The 27,193-nt window shown below is 43.9% G+C and overlaps 1 protein-coding gene across 4 annotated transcripts; it reads right to left on the minus strand.

Moving 5' to 3' along the window:
- Positions 1-512: 512 nt before the first annotated feature.
- On the minus strand, positions 513-26,733 carry LOC115165438 (peroxisome proliferator-activated receptor delta). Of its 4 annotated transcripts, none has more exons than XM_029718544.1 (8): positions 25,653-26,733; positions 23,289-23,709; positions 16,501-16,652; positions 16,134-16,272; positions 15,704-15,903; positions 7,582-7,788; positions 1,503-1,746; positions 513-1,066 (listed from the first exon to the last, which is right to left on the minus strand). In XM_029718544.1, the coding sequence occupies exons 2-8, from the start codon at positions 23,650-23,652 to the stop codon at positions 819-821; spliced, it is 1,554 nt and encodes a 517-aa protein (XP_029574404.1). In that variant the 5' UTR covers positions 23,653-23,709; positions 25,653-26,733; the 3' UTR covers positions 513-818. The 4 variants fall into 4 exon arrangements, with proteins under 4 accessions (XP_029574404.1, XP_029574403.1, XP_029574406.1 ...); XM_029718543.1 differs by having other exon boundaries at positions 23,289-24,348; XM_029718546.1 differs by lacking the exons at positions 16,501-16,652; positions 25,653-26,733 and having other exon boundaries at positions 23,289-23,373.
- Positions 26,734-27,193: the final 460 nt, after the last annotated feature.

Here is a 27,193-nt window from a genome sequence, read left to right on the forward strand (position 1 = left end):
TGGTTTTTGCTCCAACATGCACTGTCAACTGTGGGACCGTATATAGACAGGTGTGTGCCTTTCCAAATCATGCCCAATCAATTGAATTTACCACAGGTGGACTCCAATCAAGTTGTAGAAACATCTCAAGGATGATCAATGGAAACAGGATGCACCGGAGCTCAATTTCGAGTCTCATAGCAAAGGGTCTGAATACTTAAGTTAAAATTTTTTTTAATAAAAATTACTTTGAATCAATTGGCAAAAATGTTAAAACATACATTTTCACTTTGTCATTATTGGGGTACTGTGTGTAGATTGATGACAAAAAAAAGACTAATCCATTTTAGAATAAGGCTGTAACATAAAATGTGGAAGGGGTCTGAATACTTTCCAAATGCACTGTAAATACACACACACCAAAATGTAATGCATTGCTATGAACGACAGTCAGTATTTGCCCTAGGGTTGAATAAAGTTGTATTAAATTTAACAGTCTGGGTTATGAAGAAGTACTAGTGGGGGCAGTGAGATCCGGTCTGGTCCAGTTTAATCTGGTTTAGTCCAGTTCCTATCTAATCCAGTCAGTACATACATTTATAGATCTGCTGTAGTAAAGTGTGCAGCGAGGGCTCAGACTCATCGTGCGTCCAAAATGGCCCCCTATTTCCTATATAGTGCACTACTTTTGAGGTGACCAGTACATGTCCTTGTAGTTCTCCTGCCATAGCAGGTGCAGCAAGTGCTAGTCCTGTTTATTCCAGTCAGTACATGTCTGATCTGTTTCAATCCAGTCCAGTCCGTTTTATTCCAGTCAGTACAGGTTTAGTCCGGTCCAGTCAGTACATGTCCTTATAAATCTCCTGTAGTAGTGGGTGCAGAGAGATCTCAGATTCGGTCTTCTTGATCTTCTGCACCAGCAAGGCGTTCTCTGTGACCAGCTGTCTGAGGTCGGCCATCTTGTTCAGCAGCTTGGGGAAGACATAGAGGGAGTCCTGGTGGTTTGCCTTAAGGTGCAGGTCCAAGGCCTGGAGAATACAGTCCTGACTCTGTTCAACCTGCTTCACGTTCATCAGCCCTGGACGGTCTGCAGATGGATAGAGAATAGTTAGATGGGTAGACCACAGACGTGAAAGTTACCAACTAACAGCACAACCTTTCCGCTATTCCTCGCATCATATCTTCTCAACCATATTGGAAGAAAAAGGTCAAGTTCCCTCCCCTCTGACCTTTCTCTCCAATCTGTTTTGAGTAGGCGAGGAGAGAGGATACCAGGAATCTAGGGAAAGATGAATTGAGAAAGAGCTCCCCTCTACTCCACACAGGATGATAGCAGCTACGAACAACATTAAGGTCAGGGTTATCAGGGCAGAACAGTACTAGTTCCAGAGTTACTACTCCTACAGAAGTAAACCATACCTCCACACAGGATGATAGCAGCTACGAACAACATTAAGGTCAGGGTTATCAGGGCAGAACAGTACTAGTTCCAGAGTTACTACTCCTACAGAAGTAAACCATACCTCCACACAGGATGATAGCGGCCACGAACAGAGCCAGGTCACTGTCATCCAGCTCCAGAGAATTGAACTTCACAGCAAACTCAAACTTGGGCTCCATGATCTCACTGAAGGGTTTACGTAGGCTCCTCAGGAACTCCCGGGTCACAAAGCCCTTCCCGTTGGCCACAAGGAGGCCATCTTTGTTCATGAGGGAGGGCAGCATGGCGAAGATGGCCTCGTGGACGCCATACTTCAGCAGTGTTACCTGAGGCAGACGAGCAAATTCTTTTTACATTATTTGAGCATTTTCTCTCCCTTCATCTGAAGAAGATGGGCAAACACGTAAGCAAACTGTCAATCCATATGAGGGTTTTTCAAATCATACAGTATGTGCCAAAGAAATTGTGTGCTTTTTTTTAGTTGGAGCTAGCTTTTAAATAAATTAAAAAAAATTATTAAAAAAAAATTCACCAGGTAGGCCAGTTGAGAACAAGTTCTCATTTACAACTGCGACCTGGCCAAGAAAGCAAAGCAACACAAACAACAGAGTTACAACAAACGTACAGTCAATAACACAATAGTAAAAAAGTCTATATACAGTGTGTGCAAATGGCGTAAGGAGGTAAGGCAATAAATAGGCCACTGCAGCGAAGTAATTATAATTTAGCAAACACTGGAGTGAGATGTGCAAGTATTTTTAATTTTTATTTATTTTACGTCATTTTAGCAGACGCTCTTATCCAGAGCGACTTACAGTAGTGAATGCATACATTTCATACATTTCATACATTCCATTCCATTCCCCCCCGTGGGAATCGAACCCACAACCCTGGTGTTGCAAACACCATGCTCTACCAACTGAGCTACTTTTGCAAATAAGTAGAAATACTTGTTTGCAAAAGAGCAAAAAGGTAAATAAAAACAAGATGGGGATGAGGTAGGTAGTTGGATGGGCTATTTACAGACTGGCTGTGTACAGCTGCAGCGATCGGTAAGATGCTCAGATAGCTGATGCTTAAAGTTAGTGAGGGAGATAAGTTTCCAACTTCATCAAATTTTGCAATTCGTTCCAGTCATTGGCAGCAGAGAACTGGAAGGAAAGGCGGCCAAAGGAAGTGTTGGCTTTGGGGATGACCAGTGAAATATACCTGCTGGAGCACGTGCTACGGGTGGGTGCTGCTATGGTGACCAGTGAGCTGAGATAAGGCGGAGCTTTACCTAGCCAAGACTTATAGATGACCTGGAGCCAGTGGGTTTGGCGATGAGTATGAAGCTAGGGCCAGCCAACGAGAGCATACAGGTCGCAGTGGACACTAGCTGTGTTTGAATACCCATACTGATACTACTAGTTCATTTTATAATACTGTAAACGAACTGTATTGTTTCAGTTGAGAGTACTAGCGCGTCGCCTCTGTACCGGAAGTTGATGCTGTTGTAAGGCAACCTCTTGCTAGCTTGTTAGCATAACAAGCGAGCTAGACATCTTACGACTTTGGGTGTGTTTGTAAATTCAATCTAGAGTGCCAGAGACCGCGCAGTGTGTGCTCTGGGTGTTCGTAAATTGAGCGTTGTCAGATTGTCAGTTCATAAATTCAGAGCGTACACTGGACGCTCTGGCTGAAGAGTAGGGTTGATCCAAGCGTTCTGACCTCAAAACGGCAGTCAAGCAATCAAGCTAACTGGCTAAAGTAGGCTAGCTTGCTAGCTACTTCCAGACACAATGAGAGAACAACTCACTCTGACCATTTTACTCTCCCTAGCAGAGCTGGTTAGGCTGTGTTCATGTTATCCAGAGCATTGTTGACTAACTGTGCTGCTGGCAACAATTTAATTACACTTTTTGCCGACGTTTACTGACACCGGCCATATTCAACTGGTGTTGAACGTTCGTAAATGCAAGTTATTCTGCTCTCTGGCACACTCAGTCGAGAGAGATCTGAAATTGGAGTAACGTTAGATAGACAGAGCAAACTTACGAAACTTACGAAATCACCCAAATTACAATGTCCATTGAGAACGCACAACAACTATACCATTTAGCTAAGCTAAGAATAACGAGGATAATCAAATCAATAAACGTTGGGTAGTTTGATAGCATATAGTTAATATACTGGCAAGTTCGATGTATTAGTAGCCAACTAACATTAGGCAGCTAGCTAACATACTGGTACATACTGCTGTAATGATATGCGGTTCGTAAGGATGGCGTAACTAACAAATTGTCAGCAAAACGAAGTGTAACTTATTTGAAAAGTCATTACATTGCTTAACATCTGTCATAATTAGTTAAATTAATTTGTATCCGCTCTCGGACTTCAGCTGAATATTTTACGCCATTTTCTTCAAATGTGAACACGTTGTGAAGCCACGCCCATTGTCGGAAGAACTGCATTAAGGGCCCTAAAAGCCACGGAAATAGTGTCCACTGCTTGTATATTTGGTATTTTGGCGAATGTAGTACAACATCCGGGAACTTTTGACATACTAACTGTATCCATACTATGACCAATAAGCATACTATATGTAACAGTATAGCTTCCGTCCCTCTCCTCGCCCCAACCTGGGCTTGAACCAGGGACCCTCTGCACACAGGCAACAGTCACCCTCGAAGCATCGTTACCCATCGCGCCACAAAAGCCGCGGCCCTTGCAGAGCAAGGGGAACAACTACTTCAGGTCTCAGAGTGAGTGACGTCACCCGATTGAAACGCTATTAGCGCGCACCACTGCTAACTAACTAGCCATTTCACATCAGTTACATATATACTAAATTTACATCACAAATAGTATGGTTAGTATGAGCAAAGATGTTCTACTCTGTTTTCATCTATTTGTGGTATGAGTATTCGAACACAGCTACTATTTCTGTGCTTTTAGGGCCCATAATGCAATTCTTCAGAAAATGGACATGAATTCACAAAGGGACAATCTGACAACGCTCTGGACGAACGACCAGAGCACACTCTTGCACTCCAGATTGAATTTACGCTAACAAGAGGTTGCATAGCAACAGCATCAACTGTACGCAGGCCAAGCTCTAGTACGCTCAACTGAAATGATACTGTTCGTTTACAGTATACTAGAATGAACTAATAGTATATGGTATGTAGTATATACACTCATTAAGTATGTAGTATGGGTATTTGAACACAGCTCATGCCACACCATAGAAAGATATACAGTACCAGTCAAAAGTTTGGACACCTTCTCATGTAATGTTTATTTTTTGAATTACTATTTTCTACATTGTAGAATAATAGTGAAGACATCAAAACTATAAAATAACACATATGGAATCATGTAGTAACCCCCCCCCCCAAATAAAGTATTCAACTATAAATTATATTTGAGATTCTTCAAAGTAGCCAACCTTTGCACACTCTTGGCATTCTCTCAACCAGCCTCCACTGGAATGCTTTTCCAACAGTCTTGATGGAGTTCCCACATATGCTGAGCACTTGTTGGCTGCTTTTCCTTCACTCTGCGGTCCAACTCATCCCAAACCATCTCAATTGGGTTGAGTTCTAGTGATTGTGGAGGACAGGTCATCTGATGCAGCACTCCATCACACTCCTTCTTGGTCAAATTGTCCTGTTGAAAAACAAGATGATAGTCCCACTAAGCGCAAACCAGATGGGATGGCGTATCGCTGCAGAATGTCGTGGTAGCCATGCTGGTTAAGTGTGCCTTGAATTCTAAATAAGTCACTGACAGTGTCACCAGCAAAGCACCAACACACCACCTCCTCCTCCATGCTTGACGGTGGGAACCACACATGCAGAGATCATCCGTTCACCTACTCGGCATCTCACAAAGACAAGGTGGATGGAACCAAAATTCTCAAATTTGGACTCATCAGACCAAAGGACAGATTTCCACTAATATCCATTGCTCGTGTTTCTTGTCCCAAACAAGTCTCTTCTTAACGGTGTCCTTTAGTAATGGTTTGTTTCTTTGTAGCAATTTGACCATGAAGGCCTGATTCACACAGTCTCCTCTGAACAGTTGATTTTGAGATGTTTGTTACTTGAACTCTGAAGCATTTATTTGGGCTGCAATTTCTGAGGCTGGTAACTCTAATGAACGTATTCTCTGCAGCAGAGGTAACTCTGGGTTTAATTGATAGCCAGTTTCAACATAGCGCTTGATGGTTTTTACAACTGCACTTTAAGAAATTTTCCGCATTGACTGATTTTATGTCTTAAAGTAATGACGGACTGTAATTTTTCTTTGCTTATTTGAACTGTTCTTGCCATAATAAGGACTTGGTCTTTTACCAAATAGCTCTATCTTCTGTATACCACCCCTACCTTGTCACAACACAACTGATTGGCTCAAACGCATTAAGGAAAGAAATTCCACAAATTAACTTTTAAACAAGATACACCTGTTAATTGAAATGCATTCCAGGTGACTACCTCATGAAGCTGGTTGAGAGAATGCTGTGCAAAGCTGTCATCAAGGCAAAGGGTGGCTACTTTGAAGAATCTCAAATATATTTTGACGTATATTACTCCTCTCCACCCTCTCCGAGTTGGGCATCTCCGGCGCGGCCCACGCTTGGATTGTGTCCTACCTGACAGGTCGCTCCTACCAGGTGGCGTGGCGAGAATCTGTCTCCGCACCACGTGCTCTCACCACTGGTGTCCCCCAGGGCTCTGTTCTAGGCCCTCTCCTATTCTCGCTATACACCAAGTCACTTGGCTCTGTCATATCCTCACATGGTCTCTCCCATCATTGCTATGCAGACGACACACAATTAATCTTCTCCTTTCCCCCTTCTGATAACCAGGTGGCGAATCGCATCTCTGCATGTTTGGCAGACATATCAGTGTGGATGACGGATCACCACCTCAAGCTGAACCTCAGCAAGACGGAGCTGCTCTTCCTCCCGGGGAAGGACTGCCCGTTCCATGATCTCGCCATCACGGTTGACAACTCCCTTGTGTCCTCCTCCCAGAGTGCAAGAACCTCGGCGTGATCCTGGACAACACCCTGTCGTTCTCCACTAACATCAAGGCGGTGACCCGATCCTGTAGGTTCATGCTCTACAACATTCGCAGAGTACGACCCTGCCTCACACAGGAAGCGGCGCAGGTCCTAATCCAGGCACTTGTCATCTCCCGTCTGGATTACTGCAACTCGCTGTTGGCTGGGCTCCCTGCCTGTGCCATTAAACCCCTACAACTCATCCAGAACGCCGCAGCCCGTCTGGTGTTCAACCTTCCCAAGTTCTCTCACGTCACCCCGCTCCTCCGCTCTCTCCACTGGCTTCCAGTTGAAGCTCGCATCCGCTACAAGACCATGGTGCTTGCCTACGGAGCTGTGAGGGGAACGGCACCTCCGTACCTTCAGGCTCTGATCAGGCCCTACACCCAAACAAGGGCACTGCGTTCATCCACCTCTGGCCTGCTCGACTCCCTACCTCTGAGGAAGCACAGTTCCCGCTCAGCCCAGTCAAAACTGTTCGCTGCTCTGGCACCCCAATGGTGGAACAAGCTCCCTCACGACGCCAGGACAGCGGAGTCTATCACCACCTTCCGGAGACACCTGAAACCCCACCTCTTTAAGGAATACCTGGGATAGGATAAAGTAATCCTTCTAACCCCCCCCCCCCTTAAAAGATTTAGATGCACTATTGTAAAGTGGTTGTTCCACTGGATATCATAAGGTGAATGCACCAATTTGTAAGTCGCTCTGGATAAGAGCGTCTGCTAAATGACTTAAATGTAAATGTAATGTAAATGACGTTAACACTTTTTGGTTAGTACATGATTCCACGTGTTATTTCATAGTTGTGATATCGTCACTATTATTCAATGTAGAAAAGAGTAAAAAATAAAGAAAAACCATGGAATGAGTAGGTGTGTCCAAACTTTTGACTGGTACTATACATAATATATAAAAAATGTTTAACCTTTATTTAAGAACAAATTCTTATTTTCAATGATGTCCTAGGAACAGTGCCTTTTTCGGGGCAGAACGACATTTTTACCTTGTCAGCTCGGGGATTCGATCTTGCAACCTTTCGGTTACTAGGCCAACGCTCTAAACACTAGGCTACCTGCCGCCCTATGTATATCTTTATCTCCGTGCCGTACCTGGTCGTTAAGGAAGAGATCCACAAACCCTGGGATTCTCTTGGCAAACTCCGTGAGCTCCCGTACAGTCTCCACCGTTGTGCACTGACAGCGGAAGAACACGTGTACCCCGATCTCCTTCGTGAGGGGCGCGCCCGGGACTAACTGGTTCCACACTAGACCACGCTCTGCCTGCCACAGGGTGTCCACATCATGGATCACAAATGTCTGAGGGGACAGAGAGAAAGCAGTCATCCTTAAATGTTCTTCCACCTCTTATTTTAAAACATTTTAATAAAAAATGAAATAACTTCAGCTTGCTCTTATTATGTCTCGGGATAAACAAAAACATCTATATGTACAGTAAGTGTTCATGTCAAGTTAAAATCATTATGAAAACAGACTGATGAGGCAGACTACTCTACAAATACCCTTTTAAAAATCAGCCACTAAACCTTTCCATGAGGTTACTAGTAACATTCATCTAGATTGGTGCAACCATAAAAGCCTTCCCCCTCATTAAAACTCAGAGGTTGTTGTGAGTTGTGACCATAAACATATACAGTGCCACATTCTGTTGTGTTACAGTCTGATTTTAAAAGGGATTACATTGAGATGATTCGTCACTGGCCTACACACAATACCCCATAATGACAAAGTGGAATTATGTTTTTTCTAAAAATGTACAAATTAATTAAAAATGAACAGCTGAAATGTCTTAAGTCAATAAATATTCAACCCCTTTGTTATGACAAGCCTAAATAAAGTTCACAAGTAAAAATGTGCTTAACAAGTCATACTGTAAATTGCATGGACTCACTGTGTGCAATAAGTGTTTAACATGATTTTTGAATGACTACCTCATCCCTGTACCCTCATCCCTGTCAAAACACAGCTTCCACCATAGACCAGGGAGGTTTTCCAATGCCTTTCAAAGAGCACCTATCGGTAGATGGGTAAAAGTAAAAAAACATTGAATATCCTTTTGAGCATGGTGAAGTTATTACACTTTGGATGGTCTTTCAATACACCCAGTCACTACAAATGTATTACAAATATATTCAATTTTTTCCCCCTTGAGACTCAAAATTAAGCTCCTGTTTTCAAAAATCATCCTTGAGATGTCACTACAACTTCATTGGAGTCCACCTGTGGCCAATTCAATTGTTTGGACATGAATTAGAAAATCACACCTGTCTATATACGCTCCAACAGTTGGCAATGAATGACAGATTTGTATATTTTTTATTTTCGTTCATTACTCCTACAGTAGATGGCTGAATAACACCAATAGGTTGTAGTCTGCCATAAAACTAGTTATAGTTTCTGCTCTAAGGAACTGTCCGTAGATCTCTGAGATAATTGTGATGAGGCATATCTGGGGAAGAGTATAAAACAATTTCTAGAGTGTTGAAAGTTTCCAAGAGCACAGTGGTCTCCATCATTGGGGGAAAAAAATATGGAACTAATCAGACTGCCTAGAGCTGGCCGGCCGACCAAACGAGGAAGAACCTCGGTCAGGGAGGTGACCAAGAACCCAATGACCACTAAGATGGGTGAACCTGCCAGAAGGACAACAGTCTCTACAGCACTTAACCAATCTGGGCTTTATGGGAGAGCGGCCAGACAGAAGCCACTACTGAGAAAAAGGCACAACATCATACCTGGAATTTGCAAAAACGCATGTGAAAGACTCAGAGCATAAGGCAAAAGATACTGTGATCTAATGACACAAGAACTTAGTGCTTTGCATTCAGGCCAAGGAGTTATGTCTGGAGAAAACCAGAACCCTAACAGCATCCCCATGGTGGGGGCAGCATCATGCTATGGGGATGCTTGTCAGCGGCAGGGAGACTGGAAAGGATAGAAGGAACAATGAATGGAGCCAAATCCTTGATGAGAACCTGCTTCAGAGTGCACACGACCTTAGACTAGGGCGAAGACTTACATTCCAACAGGACAATGACCCCAAGCATAAAGCCAAATCAAAGCTGGAATGGCTTCAGAACAAGAATGTGAAAGTCCATGAGTGGCCCAGCCAAAGCCGACTTGAATCCCATTGAAAATATGTGGAAAAACTTGAAGAATGCTGTTGACCACCGCCCCCCATCCAATTTAAATGAGATTTAGAAATTCTGCAGGGAAGAAAATTCCCAAATCCAGATTTGCAAAGCTGATACATACATACCGAAGATGTCTCAAAGCTGTAATCACTGCCAATAGCAGCTTCTACAAAGTATTGACCCAGGGGTGTGAATACTTAGGTAAATTAGATTTATGTATTTAAATGTTCAATAAATGACAAAAATGTCTAAAAACATGTTCTCACTTTGTCTTTATGGGGAAATTGTGTGTAGATGGGTGAGAGAAACAAAATGTGGAATAAGTCAAGGTGGTGTGAATACTTTCTGAAGGCACTCTACTGGTTCTGCTTGTACCGACGTGCAACCAGAAAAGTCTTCCGCCTCATGAAAGCTCAGTGTGTTCTAACGCCTAACCGGAGGCATTCCCAATACCCATTGACATATTATAAATATCTCCTTGTCCCAGTCTGTAATCCCAACATGTTTCAAGCTGACCACCATTATCCCTGTTGCCAAGAGATTTAAGATAACCTGCCTAAATGACTATCGCCCTGTAGCACTCATCTTTAATTATGAAGTGCTTTGAAAGGCTGGTCATGACACACATCAACACCATCCTCCCAGACCCACTCCAATTCGCATACCCCCCCAGCAGATCCACAGATAACGCAATTGCACTTCACACTGCCCTCTCACACCTGGACAACAGGTGCATAGGAAACTATGCAGTAATTTGTTTTTTTTTTATGTATTATTTCTTTCTTACATTGCTAGCCCAGAAAATCTTAAGTGTTATTACATACACCCGAGAATAACTATTGGGTATAAAAGCTACGTCAATTTAAAAACATTACGACCAGGAATACGACTTTCCCGAAGTGGATCCTTTGTTCGGACCTCTACCCCGACACGTGATCTTATCCCAGAGGCCGACCCAAAACAACGCGGTCACCGGAGGAGAGGCAGGCGGAGCGGCCTACTGGTCAGACTTAGAAGGCGAGCACACCATCCACCACTTCCGAGCATATTACTCGCCAATGTCTAGACAACAAGGTGGATGAAATTAGGGCAAGGGTTGCATTCCAGAGAGACATCAGAGATTGTAACATTCTCTGTTTCATGGAAACATGGCTCACGCTGGATATGTTGTCAGAGTCGGTACAGCCACCCGGTTCCTTCCCGCATCGCACCGACAGAAACAACCATCTCTCTGGTAAGAAGAAGGGCGAGTGTGTATGAGTTATGATTAATGACTCATGGTGTAATCATAGCAACATACAGGAACTCAAGTCCTTTTGATCACCTGACCTAGAATTCCTCACAATCAAATGCAGACCGCATTATCTACCAAGAGAAGAAATTACAGTCACAGCCGTGTATATCGCCCCCCAAGCAGATACCTCGACAGCCCTGAAAGAACTTCACTGGACTCACTTCACTGTGTAAACTGGAAACCATACATCCTGAGGCTGCATTTATTGTATCTGGGGATTTTAACAAAGCTAATCTGAGAACAAGGCTTCCTAAATTCTATCAGCATATCGTATGCGCGACACGAGCTGGTAGCATTCTGGACCATTGCTACTCTAACTTCCGCAATGTATACAAAGCCCTCCCCCGCCCTCCCTTCGGCAAATCTGACCATGACTCCATTTTGTTGCTCCCAGCCTATAGACAGAAACTAAAACAGGAAACGCCCATGCTCAGGTCTATCCAACCATGGTCTGACCAATCAGATTCCACGCTTCAAGATTGCGTCGATCACATGGATATGTTCCAGGTAGCGTCAGACAACAACATTGACGTATACGCTGACTATGTGAGCGAGTTAATTAGCGAGTGCATCGGTGATGTTGTACCCACTGTGACTATTAAAACCTTCCCTAACCAGAAACTGTGGATTGATGGCAGCATTCGCACAAAGCTGAAAGCACAAACCACCGCTTTCAAATCATGGCAAGGCGACTGGAAACATGACCGAATACAAACAGTGTAGCTATTCCCTCCACAAGGCAATCAAACAAGCAAAGCGTCAGTATTGAGAAAAAGTAGAGTCGCAATTCAACGGCTCAAAACACGAGACACATGTGGCAGGGTCTACAGTCAATCACGGATTACAGAAAGAAAATCAACCCCGTCGCGGACATCAAAGTCTTGCTCCCAGACAAATTAAACAAGTTCTTTGCTCGCTTTGAGGACAATACAGTGCCACTGACACAGCCCGCTACCAAAGCCTGTGGACTCTCCTTCACCATGGCCAACGTGAGTAAAACATTTAAACGTGTTAACCCTCGCAAGGCTGCCGGCCCAGACGGCATCCCTAGACGTGTCCTCAGAGCATGCGCAGACCACCTGGCTGGTGTGTTTACGGACATATTCAACCAATCCCTATCCCAGTCTGTTGTCCCCACATGCTTCAAGATGGCCACCATTTCTCCTGTTCCCAAGAAATCTAAGGTAACTGAACTAAATGACTATCGCCCCATAGCACTCACTTCTGTCATCATGAAGTGCTTTGAGAGACTAGTCAAGGACCATATCACCTCCACCATACCTGACACCCTAGACCCACTCCAATTTGCTTACCGCCCCAATAGGTCCACAGACGACGCAATCGCCATCACACTGCCCTAGCCCATCTAGACAAGAGGAATACCTATGTAAGAATGCTGTTCATTGACTACAGCTCATTTAACACCATAGTACCCGCCAAGCTCGAGACCCTGGGTCTCAACCCGGCCTGTGCAACTGGGTCCTGGACTTTGACGGGCCACCTCCAGGTGGTGAGGGTAGAAAACATCTCCACCCCGCTGATCCTCAACACTGGGGCCCCGCAAGGCTGCATTCTCAGCCCTCTCCTGTCCACCCATGAGTGGCCATGCACGCCTCCAACTCAAATCATCAAGTTTGCAGACGACACTACAGTGGTAGGCTTGATTACCAACAACGACGAGACGGCCTACAGGGAGGAGGTGAGGGCCCTCGGAGTACACATCACGGACAAACTGAAATGGTCCACCCACACAGACAATGTGGTGAAAAAGGCACAACAGCGCCTCTTCAACCTCAGGAGGGTTAAGAAATTTGGCTTGTCACCTAAAACCCTCAAACTTTTACAGATGCATAATCGAGAGCATCCTGTCGGGCTGTATCCACGCCTGGTATAGCAACTGCTCCGCCCTCAACCGCAAGGCTCTTCAAAGGGTAGTGCGGTCTGCACAACGCATCACCGGGAGAAAACTACCTGCCCTCCAGGACACCTACAGCACCCAATGTCACAGGAAGGCCAAAAAGATCATCAAGGACAACAACCACCCAAGCCATTGCCTGTTCACCCCGCTATCATCCAGAAGGCAATGTCAGTAGAGGTGCATCAAAGCTAGGACCGAGAGACTGAAAAACAGCTTCTATCTCAAGGCCATCAGACTGTTAAACAGCCATCACCTACATACAGACTCAAATCTATGGCCACTTTAATAAATGGATTTAATAAAAAAGGTATCACTAGTGTGAGCGGACCAAGTCATTTGGTGTCACTCTAAAGTGGAAAGGTGGAATAAACGAGTCCAGAGTAGGTTTTCTTGATTCAACACAGTTCTCTATTGAGGGATTTCTGACAATACAAACACTCCAACACAGTCAATGAGAATCTCCAAAGGAACAACATACATCTTCTTTAGATGACACAGGATCACATTACGATTATCTTCAAACTATAACAACAATCACATATTCATCACCGTCTTAATGGCTCTTCATGGATAGCACCTCTCTCTCCGTAGCCATTCTCCAAAGATAGTTTATCTTCTCCCCTTCTTGCTGGTTCCATCCTCTCTCTTGTAGGGGAAAGAGAATATCTCATTAGTACCGTCAGCTGTGCTTAATTGACTCTGGTTACCTGGTCTCACATGCCTTGTTGGGCTACTATCCGTGAGCCCAGCCTGCCCTCTGGTGGTCCTTCCACACTAGTCACTTTAAATAACGGCAATTTAATAAGATTTACATATCCTACATTACTCATCTCATATGTATATACTCTATTCTATACCATCTATTGGGTCTCAACTAGCCTACCTGGTTAAATAAAGGTGAAAAAAAAAAGAAAAAAATCTTGCCTATGCAGCATGGCCATCGCTTAGCCATATATTTATATGTACATATTCTCTCTCCGTGGCGGAGATCTTTGTGGGCTATACTCGGCCTTGTCTCAGGATGGGATGTTGGTGGTTGAAGTATCCCTCTAGTGGTGTGGAGGCTGTGCTTTGGCAAAGTGGGTGGGGTTATATCCTGCCTGTTTGGCCCTGTCCAGGGGTATCATCGGATGGGGCCACAGTGTCTCCTGACCCCTCCTGTCTCAGCCTCCAGAATTTATGCTGCAGTAGTTTATGTGTCGGGGGGCTAGGGTCAGTCTGTTATATCTGGAGTATTTCTCCTGTCTTATCCGGTGTCCTGTGTGAATTTAAGTATGCTCTCTCTAATTCTTTCTTTCTCAGAGGACCTGAGCCCTAGGACCATGCCTCAGGACTACCTGGCATGATGACTCCTTGCTGTCCCCAGTCCACCTGGCCGTGCTGCTGCTCCAGTTTCAACTGTTCTGCCTGCGGCTATGGAACCCTGACCTGTTCACCGGACGTTCCCCCTGTCCCACACCTGCTGTTTTCAACTCTAGAGAGACAGCAGGAGCGGTAGAGATACTCTGAATGATCGGCTATGAAAAGCCAACTGACATTTACTCCTGAGGTGCTGACTTGTTGCACCCTCGACAACTACTGTGATTATTATTATTTGACCATGCTGGTCATTTATGAACATTTGAACATCTTGGCCATGTGCTGTTATAATCTCCACCCGGCACAGCCAGAAGAGGACTGGCCACCCCTCTTAGCCTGGTTCCTCTCTAGGTTTTGGCCTTTCTAGGGAGTTTTTCCCTAGCCACCGTGCTTCTACACCTGCATTGCTTGCTGTTTGGGGTTTTAGGCTGGGTTTCTGTACAGCACTTTGAGATATCAGCTGATGTAAGAAGGGCTATATAAATACATTTGATTTATTCATCCCTTTACATTTGTGTGTATATAAGGTAGTCGTTGTGAATGTTAGATATTACGGCACTGTCAGAACGAGAAGCACAAGTATTTCGCTACACTCGCATTAACATCTACTAATGTGTATGTGACCAATGAAATTTGATTTGAAATAACTGAGAATGTTGTTCATAAACTACAGCTCAGCGTTCAACGCCATAGTACCCTCCAAGCTCATCAAGCTAGGGACTCTGGGACTGAACTCCTCCCTCTGCAACTGGATCATGAACAGTCGTGAAGAGTGGATGGCAGCTCCTCTTAACTCTCAAGAGGCTGAAAAGATTTGGAATGAGCCCTTGGATCCTCAAAAAGTTATACAGCTGCACCATCGAGAGCATCTTCACCGGCTGCGTCACTACTTGGTATGGCAAATGCACCGCCCTTGTTTGCAAAGTGCTACAGAGGGTGGTGCGGACTTCCTGCCATCCAGGATCTCTATATCATATGGTCTCAGAAGAAGGCAAAAAAAATTGCCAAAGACGCCAGCCACCCAAGCCATAGACTGTTCACTCTGCCACCGTCTGGCAAACGGTACTGAAGCATCCCCTCTAGGACCAACAAGCTCCGTGACAGCTTATACCCCCAAGCCATTAGGCTGCCAAATTGTCAATTAATTGGTACACCAACTATCGCACTGACCCTACGCACACACACTACATATGCACGCATACCGACACAACAAACTCATGCATTACACACACTTTTACACTCATATGCTGCTGCTGCTATTCGTTTTTTATTTGACTCTTCTCTATCCTGATGCCTAGTTATGTCACCCTTCCTTCATGTACATATCTACCTCAAATAGCTCTGCACATTGATCTGGTACTCCCTGGATATAGCTCCATTTATGTGTATTTTATTTCTCGTGTTACTATTTTATTTTTAAACTCTGCATTGTTTGGAAGGGCTCGTAAGCAAGCAAGTCTACACCAGTTGTATTCCGCACGTTACAAAGAAATTGTTATTGGATTTTACCGATGTGCAGCTGGTCTTGCCAGTGAGGATATTGCGGGCCTTCTTCTTGGTCATGATGAGGTTCTTCAGGTAGGCTTGGTACACCTGTTTAGCCAGGGTCTTCAGGTCCAAGCCTCCATGGTGTTGGGCATCCAGCTCCTCAGCTAGCAGGCCAGCCATCAGCTTCTTCTCAGCTTCCGGCATACGCCCATACCGGATCGCTGGGGAAACAGACCGGATAGCATTAGTATTGAAGTATGATTTTTTATTTTAAACAGTCAATGTTGATCTATATAACCCAAATGATGCCTGTGTAAATGTAAGTAAATCTGCCTGAGAAAAAACGACGTATTGAGAATATTGAAATACCAGTAACTAGGTAATGAAATTGTTACATTAAGCAGCTCTTAAAGCATATTGAAAACTTCCACCAGTTTCAGTCCTCTCTCACCATCATGTGACATGCCCAGGGCTAGGCACTTCTGGAAGCGACAGTATTGGCACTTATTACGGTTTTTGTTCAGGATCTTACAGGCTCTCTCACAGCGCTCATACTCCAGCTTCAACCGAATAGTCCGTCGGAAGAAGCCCTGGACCACATGATACAGACAGACAGAGGTGGTCATTGAACTTGAGTTTCAGGTTAACTAACTTGAAATAGCTGGAATGCTGCCGCACAGGACAAAAACTAAACTCAAGCTAGGGTCTGGTTGAGGATGTTAGTAGCCATATCAAAACATTCAATATTTAAGACCTAAGAACATTAGGCAATGTTTTCTGATGAAGACCCAATGGTAGACTGACAGAATCTCTCTCACCTTGCAGCCCTCGCAGGCATGCACACCGTAGTGAAACCCTGAAGCTTTGTCAGCACAGACCCTACACTCAACGTTGATCGCAGGGCCCGTGGCCTCGTCCCGGCCCAGATGCAACTGCTCTGACAGCAAGGGAGACGACGTGTGAGACAGGTCTGACACACAGAGCGAGACAACACAGAGATGGTGTGAGACAGGCATGACACACAGAGAGACAACACCCATCGGAGCACGCAATCACCACAACGAATAATAGACCATTCTTGTTCAGACTCGTATCCCCCTCACCTCAACCCAGATCTGTTTGTGCCAACGACAATGAGTTTGCACGAGAGCTCAAACTGATCTGGGACCAGGCCGTACCCATATGCTCTGGTCTGCTGATGTACAGGGCATTCGGAAAGTATTCAGACACCTTGACTTTTTCCAAATTGTGTTACGTTACAACCTTTTTCTAAAATTGATAAAATATATATTTTTTCAAGCTACACACAATACCCCAAAATGACAAAGCAAAAACAGGTCGAGAAATGTTTGCTAACTTATACGAAATTAAAAACAGAAATACCTTATTTGCATGTCAAAGCAAAAACCAAGCCATGAGGTGGAAGGAATTGTCCGTGGAGCTCCGAGACAGGGTTGTGTCGAGGCACAGATCTGGGTAAGGGTACTAAAACATTTCTGCAGCATTGAAGGTCCTCAAGAAAACAATGGCCTCCAATCTTAAAGGGAATTAGTTTGGAAACACCAAGACTCTTCAAAGAGCTGGCCGCCCAGCCAAACTGAGCAATCGGGGGAGAAGAGCCTTTGTCAGGTAGGTGACCAAGACCCAGATGGTGACTGACAGCACTCCAGAGTCCTCTGTGGAGATGGGAGAACCTTCCAGAAGGACAACCATCTCTGCAGCACTCAGGCCTTTATGGTAGAGTGTCCAGGTGGAAGCCACTCCTCAGGAAAAGGCACATGACAGCTCACTTGGAGTTTGCCAAAAGGCACATAAAGGACTCTCAGACCATGGGAAACAAGATTCTCTGGTCTGATGAAACCAAGATCCTACTTTTTGGCCCGAATGCCAAGCGTCACATCTGGAGGAAACCTGGCACCATCCCTACGGTGAAGCATGGCGGCAGCATCATTCGGTGGGGATGTTTTTCAGAGGCAGGGACTGGGAGACTAGTCAGGATCAAGGGAAAGATAAACAGAGCATAGTACTGAGAGATCCTTGATGAAAACCTCCTCCAGAACGCTCAGGACCTCAGACTGGGGCGAAGGTTCACCTTCCAACAAGACAATGACCCTAAGCACACAGCCAAGACAATGTAGGAGTGGCTTCGGGACAAGTCTCTGAATGTCCTTGAGTGGCCCAGCCAGAGCCAAGACTTGAACATCTCTGGAGAGACCTGAAAATAGCTGTGCAGCGATGTTCCCCATCCAACCTGGCCAGTGGCGAGCCCCACATTTTTTGCAAAAAATAAATAAAATGTAAAAATATTATGGGGTATTCTGTGTAAATTGATGAGGAATAAAAATGAAAAAAATATTGGGGCTTGCCTATGTCGCATGTTATTTTGGGATTAATACGTGTCACATATCAGTTTGCAAACAAAGTAAAAAATAAAAAAATAAATATACTGCTCTAAAAAAATAAAGGGAACACTTAAACAACACAATGTAACTCCAAGTCAATCACACTTCTGTGAAATCAAACTGTCCACTTAGGAAGGAACACTGATGGACAATACATTTCACATGCTGTTGTGCAAATGGAATAGACAACAGGTGGAAATTATAGGCAATTAGCAAGACACCCCCAATAAAGGAGTGGTTCAGCAGCTGGTGACCACAGACCACTTTCAGTTCCTATGCTTCCTGGCTGATGTTTTGGTCACTTTTGAATGCTGGCGGTGCTTTCACTCTAGTGGTAGCATGAGACGGAGTCTACAACCCACACAAGTGGCTCAGGTAGTGCAGCTCATCCAGGATGGCACATCAATGTGAGCTGTGGCAAGAAGGTTTGCTGTGTCTGTCAGCGTAGTGTCCAGAGCATGGAGGCGCTACCAGGAGACAGGCCAGTACATCAGGAGACGTGGAGGAGGCCGTAGGAGGGCAACAACCCAGCAGCAGGACCGCTACCTCCGCCTTTGTGCAAGGAGGAGCAGGAGGATCACTGCCAGAGCCCTGCAAAATGACCTCCAGCAGGCCACAAATGTGCATGTGTCTGCTCAAACGGTCAGAAACAGACTCCATGAGGGTGGTATGAGGGCCCGACGTCCACAGGTGGGGGTTGTGCTTACAGCCCAACACGTGCAGGACGTTTGGCATTTGCCAGAGAACACCAAGATTGGCAAATTCGCCACTGGCGCCCTGTGCTCTTCACAGATGAAAGCAGGTTCACACTGAGCACGTGTGACAGACGTGACAGAGTCTGGAGACGCCGTGGAGAACGTTCTGCTGCCTGCAACATCCTCCAGCATGACCGGTCTGGCGGTGGGTCAGTCATGGTGTGGGGTGGCATTTCTTTGGGGGGCCGCACAGCCCTCCATGTGCTCGCCAGAGGTAGCCTGACTGCCATTAGGTACCGAGATGAGATCCTCAGACCCCTTGTGAGACCATATGCTGGTGCGGTTGGCCCTGGGTTCCTCCTAATGCAAGACAAGGCTAGAACTCATGTGGCTGGAGTGTGTCAGCAGTTCCTGCAAGAGGAAGGCATTGATGCTATGGACTGGCCCGCCCGTTCCCCAGACCTGAATCCAATTGAGCACATCTGGGACATCATGTCTCGCTCCAGGTCCGCTTTAGTCCAGGTCTGGGAGGAGATCCCACAGGAGACCATCTGCTACCTCATCAGGAGCATGCCCAGGCGTTGTAGGGAGGTCATACAGGCACTTGGAGGCCACACACACACTACTGAGCCTCATTTTGACTTGTTTTAAGGACATTACATCAAAGTTGGATCAGTCTGTAGTGTGGTTTTCCACTTTAATTTTGAGTGTGACTCCAAATCCAGACCTCCATGGGTTGATAAATTGGATTACCATTGATTCTTTTTGTGTGATTTTGTTGTCAGCACATTCAACTATGTAAAGAAAAAAGTATTTAATAAGAGTATTTCTTTCATTCAGATCTAGGATGTGTTGTTTAAGTGTTCCCTTTATTTTTTTGAGCAGTGTATATATATATATATATATATATATTTATTTTTTTACTTTGTTTGCAAACTGATATGTGACACGTATTAATCCCAAATATATATAAATATATATATATATTTGGGATTAATACGTGTCACATATCAGTTTGCAAACAAAGTAAAAAAATAAATATATATATATATATACACACACACACACACACACACACATATACACACACAGTTGAAGTCAGAAGTTTACATACACTTAGGTTGGAGTCATTAAAACACATTTTTCAACCACTCCACAAATTTCTTGTTAACAAACTATAGTTTTGGCAAGTTGGTAAGGAGGACATCTACTTTGTGCATGACACGTAATTTTTACAACAATTGTTTACAGACAGATTATTTCAGTGTATCACAAGTCCAGTGGGTCAGAAGTTGACATACTCTAAATTGGCTGCGCCTTTAAACAGCTTGGAAAAATCCAGAAAATTATGTCATGGCTTTAGAGACTTCTGATAGGCTAACTGACCTCATTTGAGTCAATTGGAGGTGTACCTGTGGATGTATTTCAAGGCCTACCTTCAAACTCAGTGCCTCTTCGCTTGACATCATGGAAAAATCAAAAGAAATCAGCCAGGACATCCGAAAAAAAATTGTAGACCTCCACAAGTCTGATTCATACGTTCTGTCTCCTAGAGATCAGATGCGAAAAGTGCAAATCAATCCCAGAACAAGAGCAAGGTGTATGTAAACTTCCGACTTCAACTGTATATCGAGTTAATAAAGCTGCATAACAAAATAAAAAGGACCCTGTTTGTTTGAGTAAGGCAGCTCCAAAATGAAGGTGTTTCAGCCTAGCTCAGTGCTTTCTGTGGTGGTGGGGCAAGACAGCAGGAAATAGGCGCATTGCACCTTGATTGGCTCAGTGTTCTGTCACTCATGGAGACACTACGTCACAGGCCAAGTCTAAGTCTAACAAGTCTAAGTCTTTAGTAAGGGTAGACATTGAACATTAGAAGTGCCCATCCAAAAAGGCTCAAGGTCATTGGCCATTAAAAAAAAAAGTCAAATCACAGTATATCTACAGCAGCTTTGATTGGACTGATCATGTCACCATCATATTTTCAAAATCTTAGCTAGCAGTCATCATCATGAATCAAGTCGACAATCTACAGGCCAAATCCTTTTAAAATCCTTGTCATATGAAGAGAAATTATAGATAAAATGTATCGGTGCTCATCGGCCAGAAACATTACACAACATGTAGTATATCGCAAATTCAACAATGAGTGGTTTGGAAGGAATCAGTGGCTAACTGCAAGCATTGCAAAGCAACCACTAGCCTGCTATTCAGTGGAGTGGCTGTGTGGACCTTATTCCGAGTTCCCACCATAAATCCAGAGAATCCCAGACTTTGATAAAGTGATGACAAGATTTGCCCACACAGGAACGCCACTCCACCTTCCTGTTAAGTGTCTGTTTAAGTGTCAAAAATGTCTTGTAACATTATGCTGCTGCATAAATGATGTAATGTGTGTAATGGGAATTTTTTATGTTTGTGCTTTTCTTATCTTATAACTCATTTCTGTGTTCATGCAAGTGGTTGACTGAACAAATCCTCTTATCAGTAGCTGCAGTTTGGTAGTACGCCCAGACCTTGTTTTGAGAACGAACAAACTCAGTTTCAAGGTCTCAGCTTAGAGAGAAAGAAGCCTTGTGAGGTATTGGTCGGTCACATGAATGAAAGAAAACGGTAATGATTAATTAATTATGCAAATATAACTTGTCTGTGTATAGCTGTATATAAGACAACTGCTGGGTCTGCCCAGGGAGAGCTCCTGATTTACATGTGTACTATGGTGCATTGAGTTGGAACGTCTCCAGCACGCTGACAATAAACAATGATTCATTTAAGATTGACTTTGTGTGTCCCTGTGTAAGAATTTCCACAGCATATGCAAGGGAGATATGCTCAGCCCAGTCAAAACTGTTCTCTGCTCTGGCACCCCAATGGTGGAACAAGCTCCCTCACGACGCCAGGACAGCGGAGTCAATCACCACCTTCCGGAGACACCTGAAACCCCACCTCTTTAAGGAATACCTGGGATAGGATAAAGTAATCCTTCTAACCCCCCCCCCCCCCCCCCTTAAAAGATGTAGATGCACTATTGTAAAGTGGTTGTTCCACTGGATATCATAAGGTGAATGCACCAATTTGTAAGTCGCTCTGGATAAGAGCGTCTGCTAAATGACTTAAATGTAAATGTACTGTAGCTAAGAAAGTAATACTAACTGTATGTTGTGTAGTAAGCTGTTAATAGCCCATGTGCCTCACCCTAATAATTTGGTCTATTTTCACCAACGCGGTATTGTAAACACATCGTTCGTAGCCGGTGTGTGATTGTTTGCAGACTTGTTGCACAGCTTTGACAGCGCTACTGATAGTAGTGGCGACGCTTGGCTTGCACGTGCAAATTCAGCACACACAACATTCTATAATAGAAGTCCTATTTGACGTGTCTAATTAAAAGCTTATTTAACACAGTGTCATTTGACACGCAAAGACCTAAACTGCATTCGATGTGCCTCACCCTAATAAATGTGTCTATTTTCACCTTAATTCACCTACTGTTCTATCTTGATGGTGCACTTGTAGCCTATAGCCTGTTTTAGAGAAATGTAATCAACAAATATTATAAGAGCTCTCACTGTCTACTTATATTCCCCCTTTGTTTATCCTAAGGTTCTGACTTTGTGTACAGGGAGTACACTATAAGAACGGCCCATGTCTTGAACTCTGTCGCTGTACATTTCAAAAGTGCTAAACAAGTAGTTATATTGACTAAGTCCGTCCTAGCTCGCTCAATGTCTTAATCTAAATTACAGATTGCCTCTTATCCGCTTGTTGTCCCCTTATGCCATAGGTTATACATCTCATTTGTCAGTAGAAACCACATTTAAGCATGTGTTTTTTTTAAAGGCAGTAAATGAGGCTGAATGAACTGTTATGCTGCCAGACAAGGCTCCGCTGATAGCCAAGTATAGCAGTGGCAAGGTGTTGGGACTGCTGTTAGGACAGCTTTATGAAGGCCCTAACAGTTTGTGGGCACCGTTTGTCACCGTCACCGTTATTGTGCAATTAATGTATTGTTTAATGGTGTGTTGTGTAGTGGCTCTGCTGGCATGTATACCACTTTTTTTTTTATCCCCACCAAGATTTACTCAAATCGCCACTGAACCTGACAGACTTTGACAGGATCTGCAGAGAAGAATGGGAGAAACTCCCCAAATACAGGTGTGCCAAGCTTTTAGCGTCATCAAAGAATACTCGATGCTGTAATTGCTGCCAAAGGTGCTTCAACAAGGTACCGAGTAAAGGTCTTAATACTTATGTAAAATGTCCATTTATTTTGTAAAAATTTGCACAAATTTCACACTGTGTGTAGATTGCTGACAAAAAAAACAATTTAATCCAGTTTAGAATAAAGCTAACGTAACAAAATGTGGAAAAAGTAAATGGGTCTGAATACTTTCAGAATGCACTGTATTCACTATATAAGTCCAAAATATTACAATGAAGCATATCACCTCCCGTAAGGCTTTACGTCTTATTTTGAATATAACCAAAGACATGCATTTCATTTACTCTTACCTGTATAGTTGGTAGCAGCAGCTGGACTGTCTTGTCTGCTGTGGCTGGTCTTCACCTTCTCCAGTCTGTCCTTTTCCCCTCCTTCATTCTGTTGGCTGCCAGTCCCATTCCATGATCCCCTCAAGATGGGGGACCTCGACCTCGCCACCCCACTGCCCTCCCCAACCCCCAGCAGGTCTCCAAAGTCAGAGGCCACTACCTCTACCTCCTGTGCAGTCCATATGATATCAGCTGCTGTGTCCAAGGTCTGTGTAGAGTTTGGGCCACACAGGGGCAATGTGCCTGTGCTGTTAGCCCCAGGCCTAGTCTCCCAATTCACCTGTTCAAGGTGCTCAGAGGAAGGTAGCTGCTGTAACCCATCCATGTCTCCTTGCCTTCTGGTCAGGCTGCTAAAGCGCTTCTTCCCCGTCTGTCATGATTCCTATTCATGTGACGAACCGGGTAATTATTCAACATCAACCCCATATAGGCCTATCTCAAAACGAAACCCAGGTAGTGTTCTTTAAGCCAAAGTGTAGCAAAACATTTTGCCCCCCCCAAACGTCCTGGTAGTCCCTCCATGTTTCAGACAGTTTTCAGTTTTGGTGCCTATTTTTATATTACCTTTAACTAGGAAAGTTAATTAAGAACAAATTCTTATTTACAATGAAGGCCTACCAAGAGGCAAAAAGCTTCCTGTGGGGATGGGATAAATAAATAAAGACACGCATCACAATAAGAGACACCACGACAATACATAAAGAGACGGAAGACAACATAGCATGGCAGCAACACAAACATGGCACTAAACATGTGTGGAAGTGAAGATGTACAGTGAATGTGGGAGCAATGTGAAGGTTAAGTGTTGTAATTGTGTGGGGGGAGGACGACGACATAGTGCAGCATTTGTTAGAAGTTATTAGGGATTTGTTATGTTTTTTTATTTTCATAGTAGTACAGAATTGGGCAGATAATGATTGATCATACATTCCAGCATAGTAGGTGGCGACATGCACTTAAAATGATTGTTTGCATACCGCCATGATATCGAAGGAGGAGTAAATGGTGACTGTGCTTGAATCTGAAAGTGAGGCAAATTAAGTTTGTGATAATTAATGGAAAAGTGAAAACAAAAGAATGGAACAAAACAAGCATAAGTTGTAGAAGACAAGGGCCGGTCCAATAACGCATTTCTTATTGGGTAGCGTTTTCTAGACAAGGAGTTTAATTTGGGAAATCCATTTGTAATATTCAGGACTGTGAAGAAAGCAGTGGGAAAGGTGGATTCAATCAAGGTGACTAGAAGCAGCCTTGTTTTGGTTAAATGTGTTGAAGAACAGAAGAATCTGCGAATGGAAAATGTAACTGTGGTGGGGATCATACTCCAGACTTCCTTGAGCGCCCTGTTAGGGTGAAGGAGGTCAAGGATCAGCGGATCTCCTATGTGGAGGCGGTGAAGAGAGTCAAAGGGGCAAGAGACAACAGTGTTGAAGATATGCCAGTGGATGCATGGCAACCAGTTGCTAGTGTTAAATCAATGGAGTGATCTGGATACACTAATTGTGAAAGTGGCATTTATAGCCACAGTAATGAATTGTACAGCACACGTGTTTAATTAGTCGGGTATCATATCTGCAGCCGATAAGTTTTGGGGTCTGCGGCAGAAGCACTACAAGGACTATTGTCGCTAGATGTCCCGCCCTCACAGGCTTCTGAGCCTGTTGAAAACTGATTAGAATTAGTTTAATGCAAAAAAAAAAAAAAAAAAAAAAATTATTTAATTAATTTCTCTTATGATCGTTTGTATGATATTTTACGTAAATGTTTTATAAGCATCAACCAGTGGATCTTGCGCCGGGTATACTATACAGAGACGGCCAGTGATGTGGACATTATGCAGTGATGTCTCCTATAAGAAGCGTTGGTGGCAAATCTGATGGCCAGATGGTAAAGAACATCTCAGCACCCTTACCTGCTGATCTATAAATTACATCACCGTAATCTGCTATTGGGTCAGTGTGAGATAAGTGTCTAATGATTAGCCTGTGTTAAAATCATGACAGGTAGGTAACGTTGGAATGAATAACAAATTACATGCAATTCCATACCTCAAGACATGCATTAAAAAAAAAGCAGAATAACAAAAAAGTTAAACAGTATTTTAACTATACAGTAGCTAACTAGCTACGTGGAAGCAATAATCCTAAACGTGTTTTAGTTTATAGTACAGATAGATAGCTATGCTAGAGGCCCAGTTGCAGAACGCAAGCTCCCGAATAACTTAGTTTTTGTTTTGGGGAACATGAGTTAGTTAAGCTAACGTAACATGGTAGCTAACTAACAGTTTGGGTTATCACTAGCCTGCCTTTGTAAATCCATTCTTACCTTTATCAACAGCGTTGCTTGCTTTTCCAAACACTGCGTGGGTGAGGTGTAAAGTTACTAACGTTACGCCGTGTCCATAACCACTTGATTCAATTAGTTGTTTGCTAACAGTTAGCTAGTTGGCTTAGCGTTAGCTAGAAAGCTAACTTTAGCTCTCTGAATGTTGCTAATTCATCTGTCAATACTGTGGTGTAATCCATCCAATAGTCTGCATTGAAAGTTTGCAGCGTCTTCTGGTGGCTGGCTAGCTACAGTACCTCGGGACATCAAACTTTTAATGAGTTCTTGCTAACAGGTAGTTACCAGCCTAGTGTCAACTTTCTCTGTACAGCCACCTATCTCTCAGCAGAGCGCCCCTGGACGTTCAACCTGCCATGGAAATTCGCACATTTGGTTACACTGGAGTCTATAGGCTTTAAGGCAGCGGTGTCAAACTCATTCCACGGAGGGTCTCTGTCTGCGGGTTGTTTTTTCCCCTTTCAATTAGGACATATACAACCAGGTGAGGAGAGTTATTGGATAACAACTGCCGTTAAACCCCATCGCAGAAGAAGAGTTCCTTACTAATTAGTGACCTTATTTAATCAGTCAAGTACAAGGATGGAGCTAAACCAGCAGACACTCAGCCCCCCTCCAGTGGAATGTTTGACACGTGCTTTAGGGTGTCATAAACTCCTCTTTGGTGATATTCATAAATCAATGTGTTGGCCTGTATAGTATGGGGTCATAAATAATCCAGGGGGATTGTGACTATTTCATTTGCCCATTTAATTCAACAGCAAATATGTGCCAAATGGCTGTGTTGTTCTGGTGTATTTCCAGCGTGTGACTGACATTGTTCTCCTGCAGATACCGAAAAGTGGCACTGGCAAGCTGGTGAATGAGACTTCACATACAGAATGGTTCTCTTTAGCTCAGTTGGTAGAGCATAGTGGTTGCAACGCAAGGATAGTAGGTTTGATTCCTGTGACCACACATATGTAAAATGCATGCACACATGACTAAGTCGTGTTGGATAAAAGCCTCTGCTAAATGATCCCGCAGGTGAAGAAGCTGGATGTGGAGGTCCTGGGCTGGTGTGGTTACACGTGGTCAGTTGGACATACTGTCAAATTCTCTAAAACAACGTTGGGGGGTCCCTAGCATAAGGTGCACCTGTGTAATGATCATGTTGTTTAATCAGGTTATTGATATGCCACTGTCAGTTGGATGGATTATCTTGGCAATGGAGAAATGCTCACTAACAGGGATGTAAACAAATTTGTGCACAAAATTGGAGAGAAATAAAAATGTTGTGCGTATGGAAAATGTCTTGGATCTTTTATTTCAGCTCATGAAACATGGGACCAACACTTTACATGTTGCGTTTATATTTTTGTTCACTATATTAAAGGAGTACATCAGTCTCTGTTATTGGACCCTTACACTACAATGCCCCGCCAGCAGGTGGCGCAACTGAGACCGACTGGTTTTTTAGTGCAGTCAGCACAGCAGAGCCCCACAGTCAAAGCACTACTGGGTGTGGGTGGCTCAAGAAGCTA

Source organism: Salmo trutta, chromosome 28 (assembly GCF_901001165.1).
Source record: "Salmo trutta chromosome 28, fSalTru1.1, whole genome shotgun sequence".
Lineage (NCBI taxonomy): Eukaryota > Metazoa > Chordata > Actinopteri > Salmoniformes > Salmonidae > Salmo > Salmo trutta.

Bases quoted from the DNA above. Each gene is read 5' to 3' on its own strand.
- LOC115165438 (XM_029718544.1), bottom strand. From the start codon at position 23,652: ATGGATGGGTTACAGCAGCTACCTTCCTCTGAGCACCTTGAACAGGTG. The intron at 16,273-16,500 runs GTGAGAGAGATT...CATGTGGTCCAG, and splicing joins ATGCCTGCGAGGGCTGCAAG to GGCTTCTTCCGACGGACTAT. The intron at 15,904-16,133 runs GTGAGAGAGGAC...CTGTTTCCCCAG, and splicing joins CCTGGGCATGTCACATGATG to CGATCCGGTATGGGCGTATG.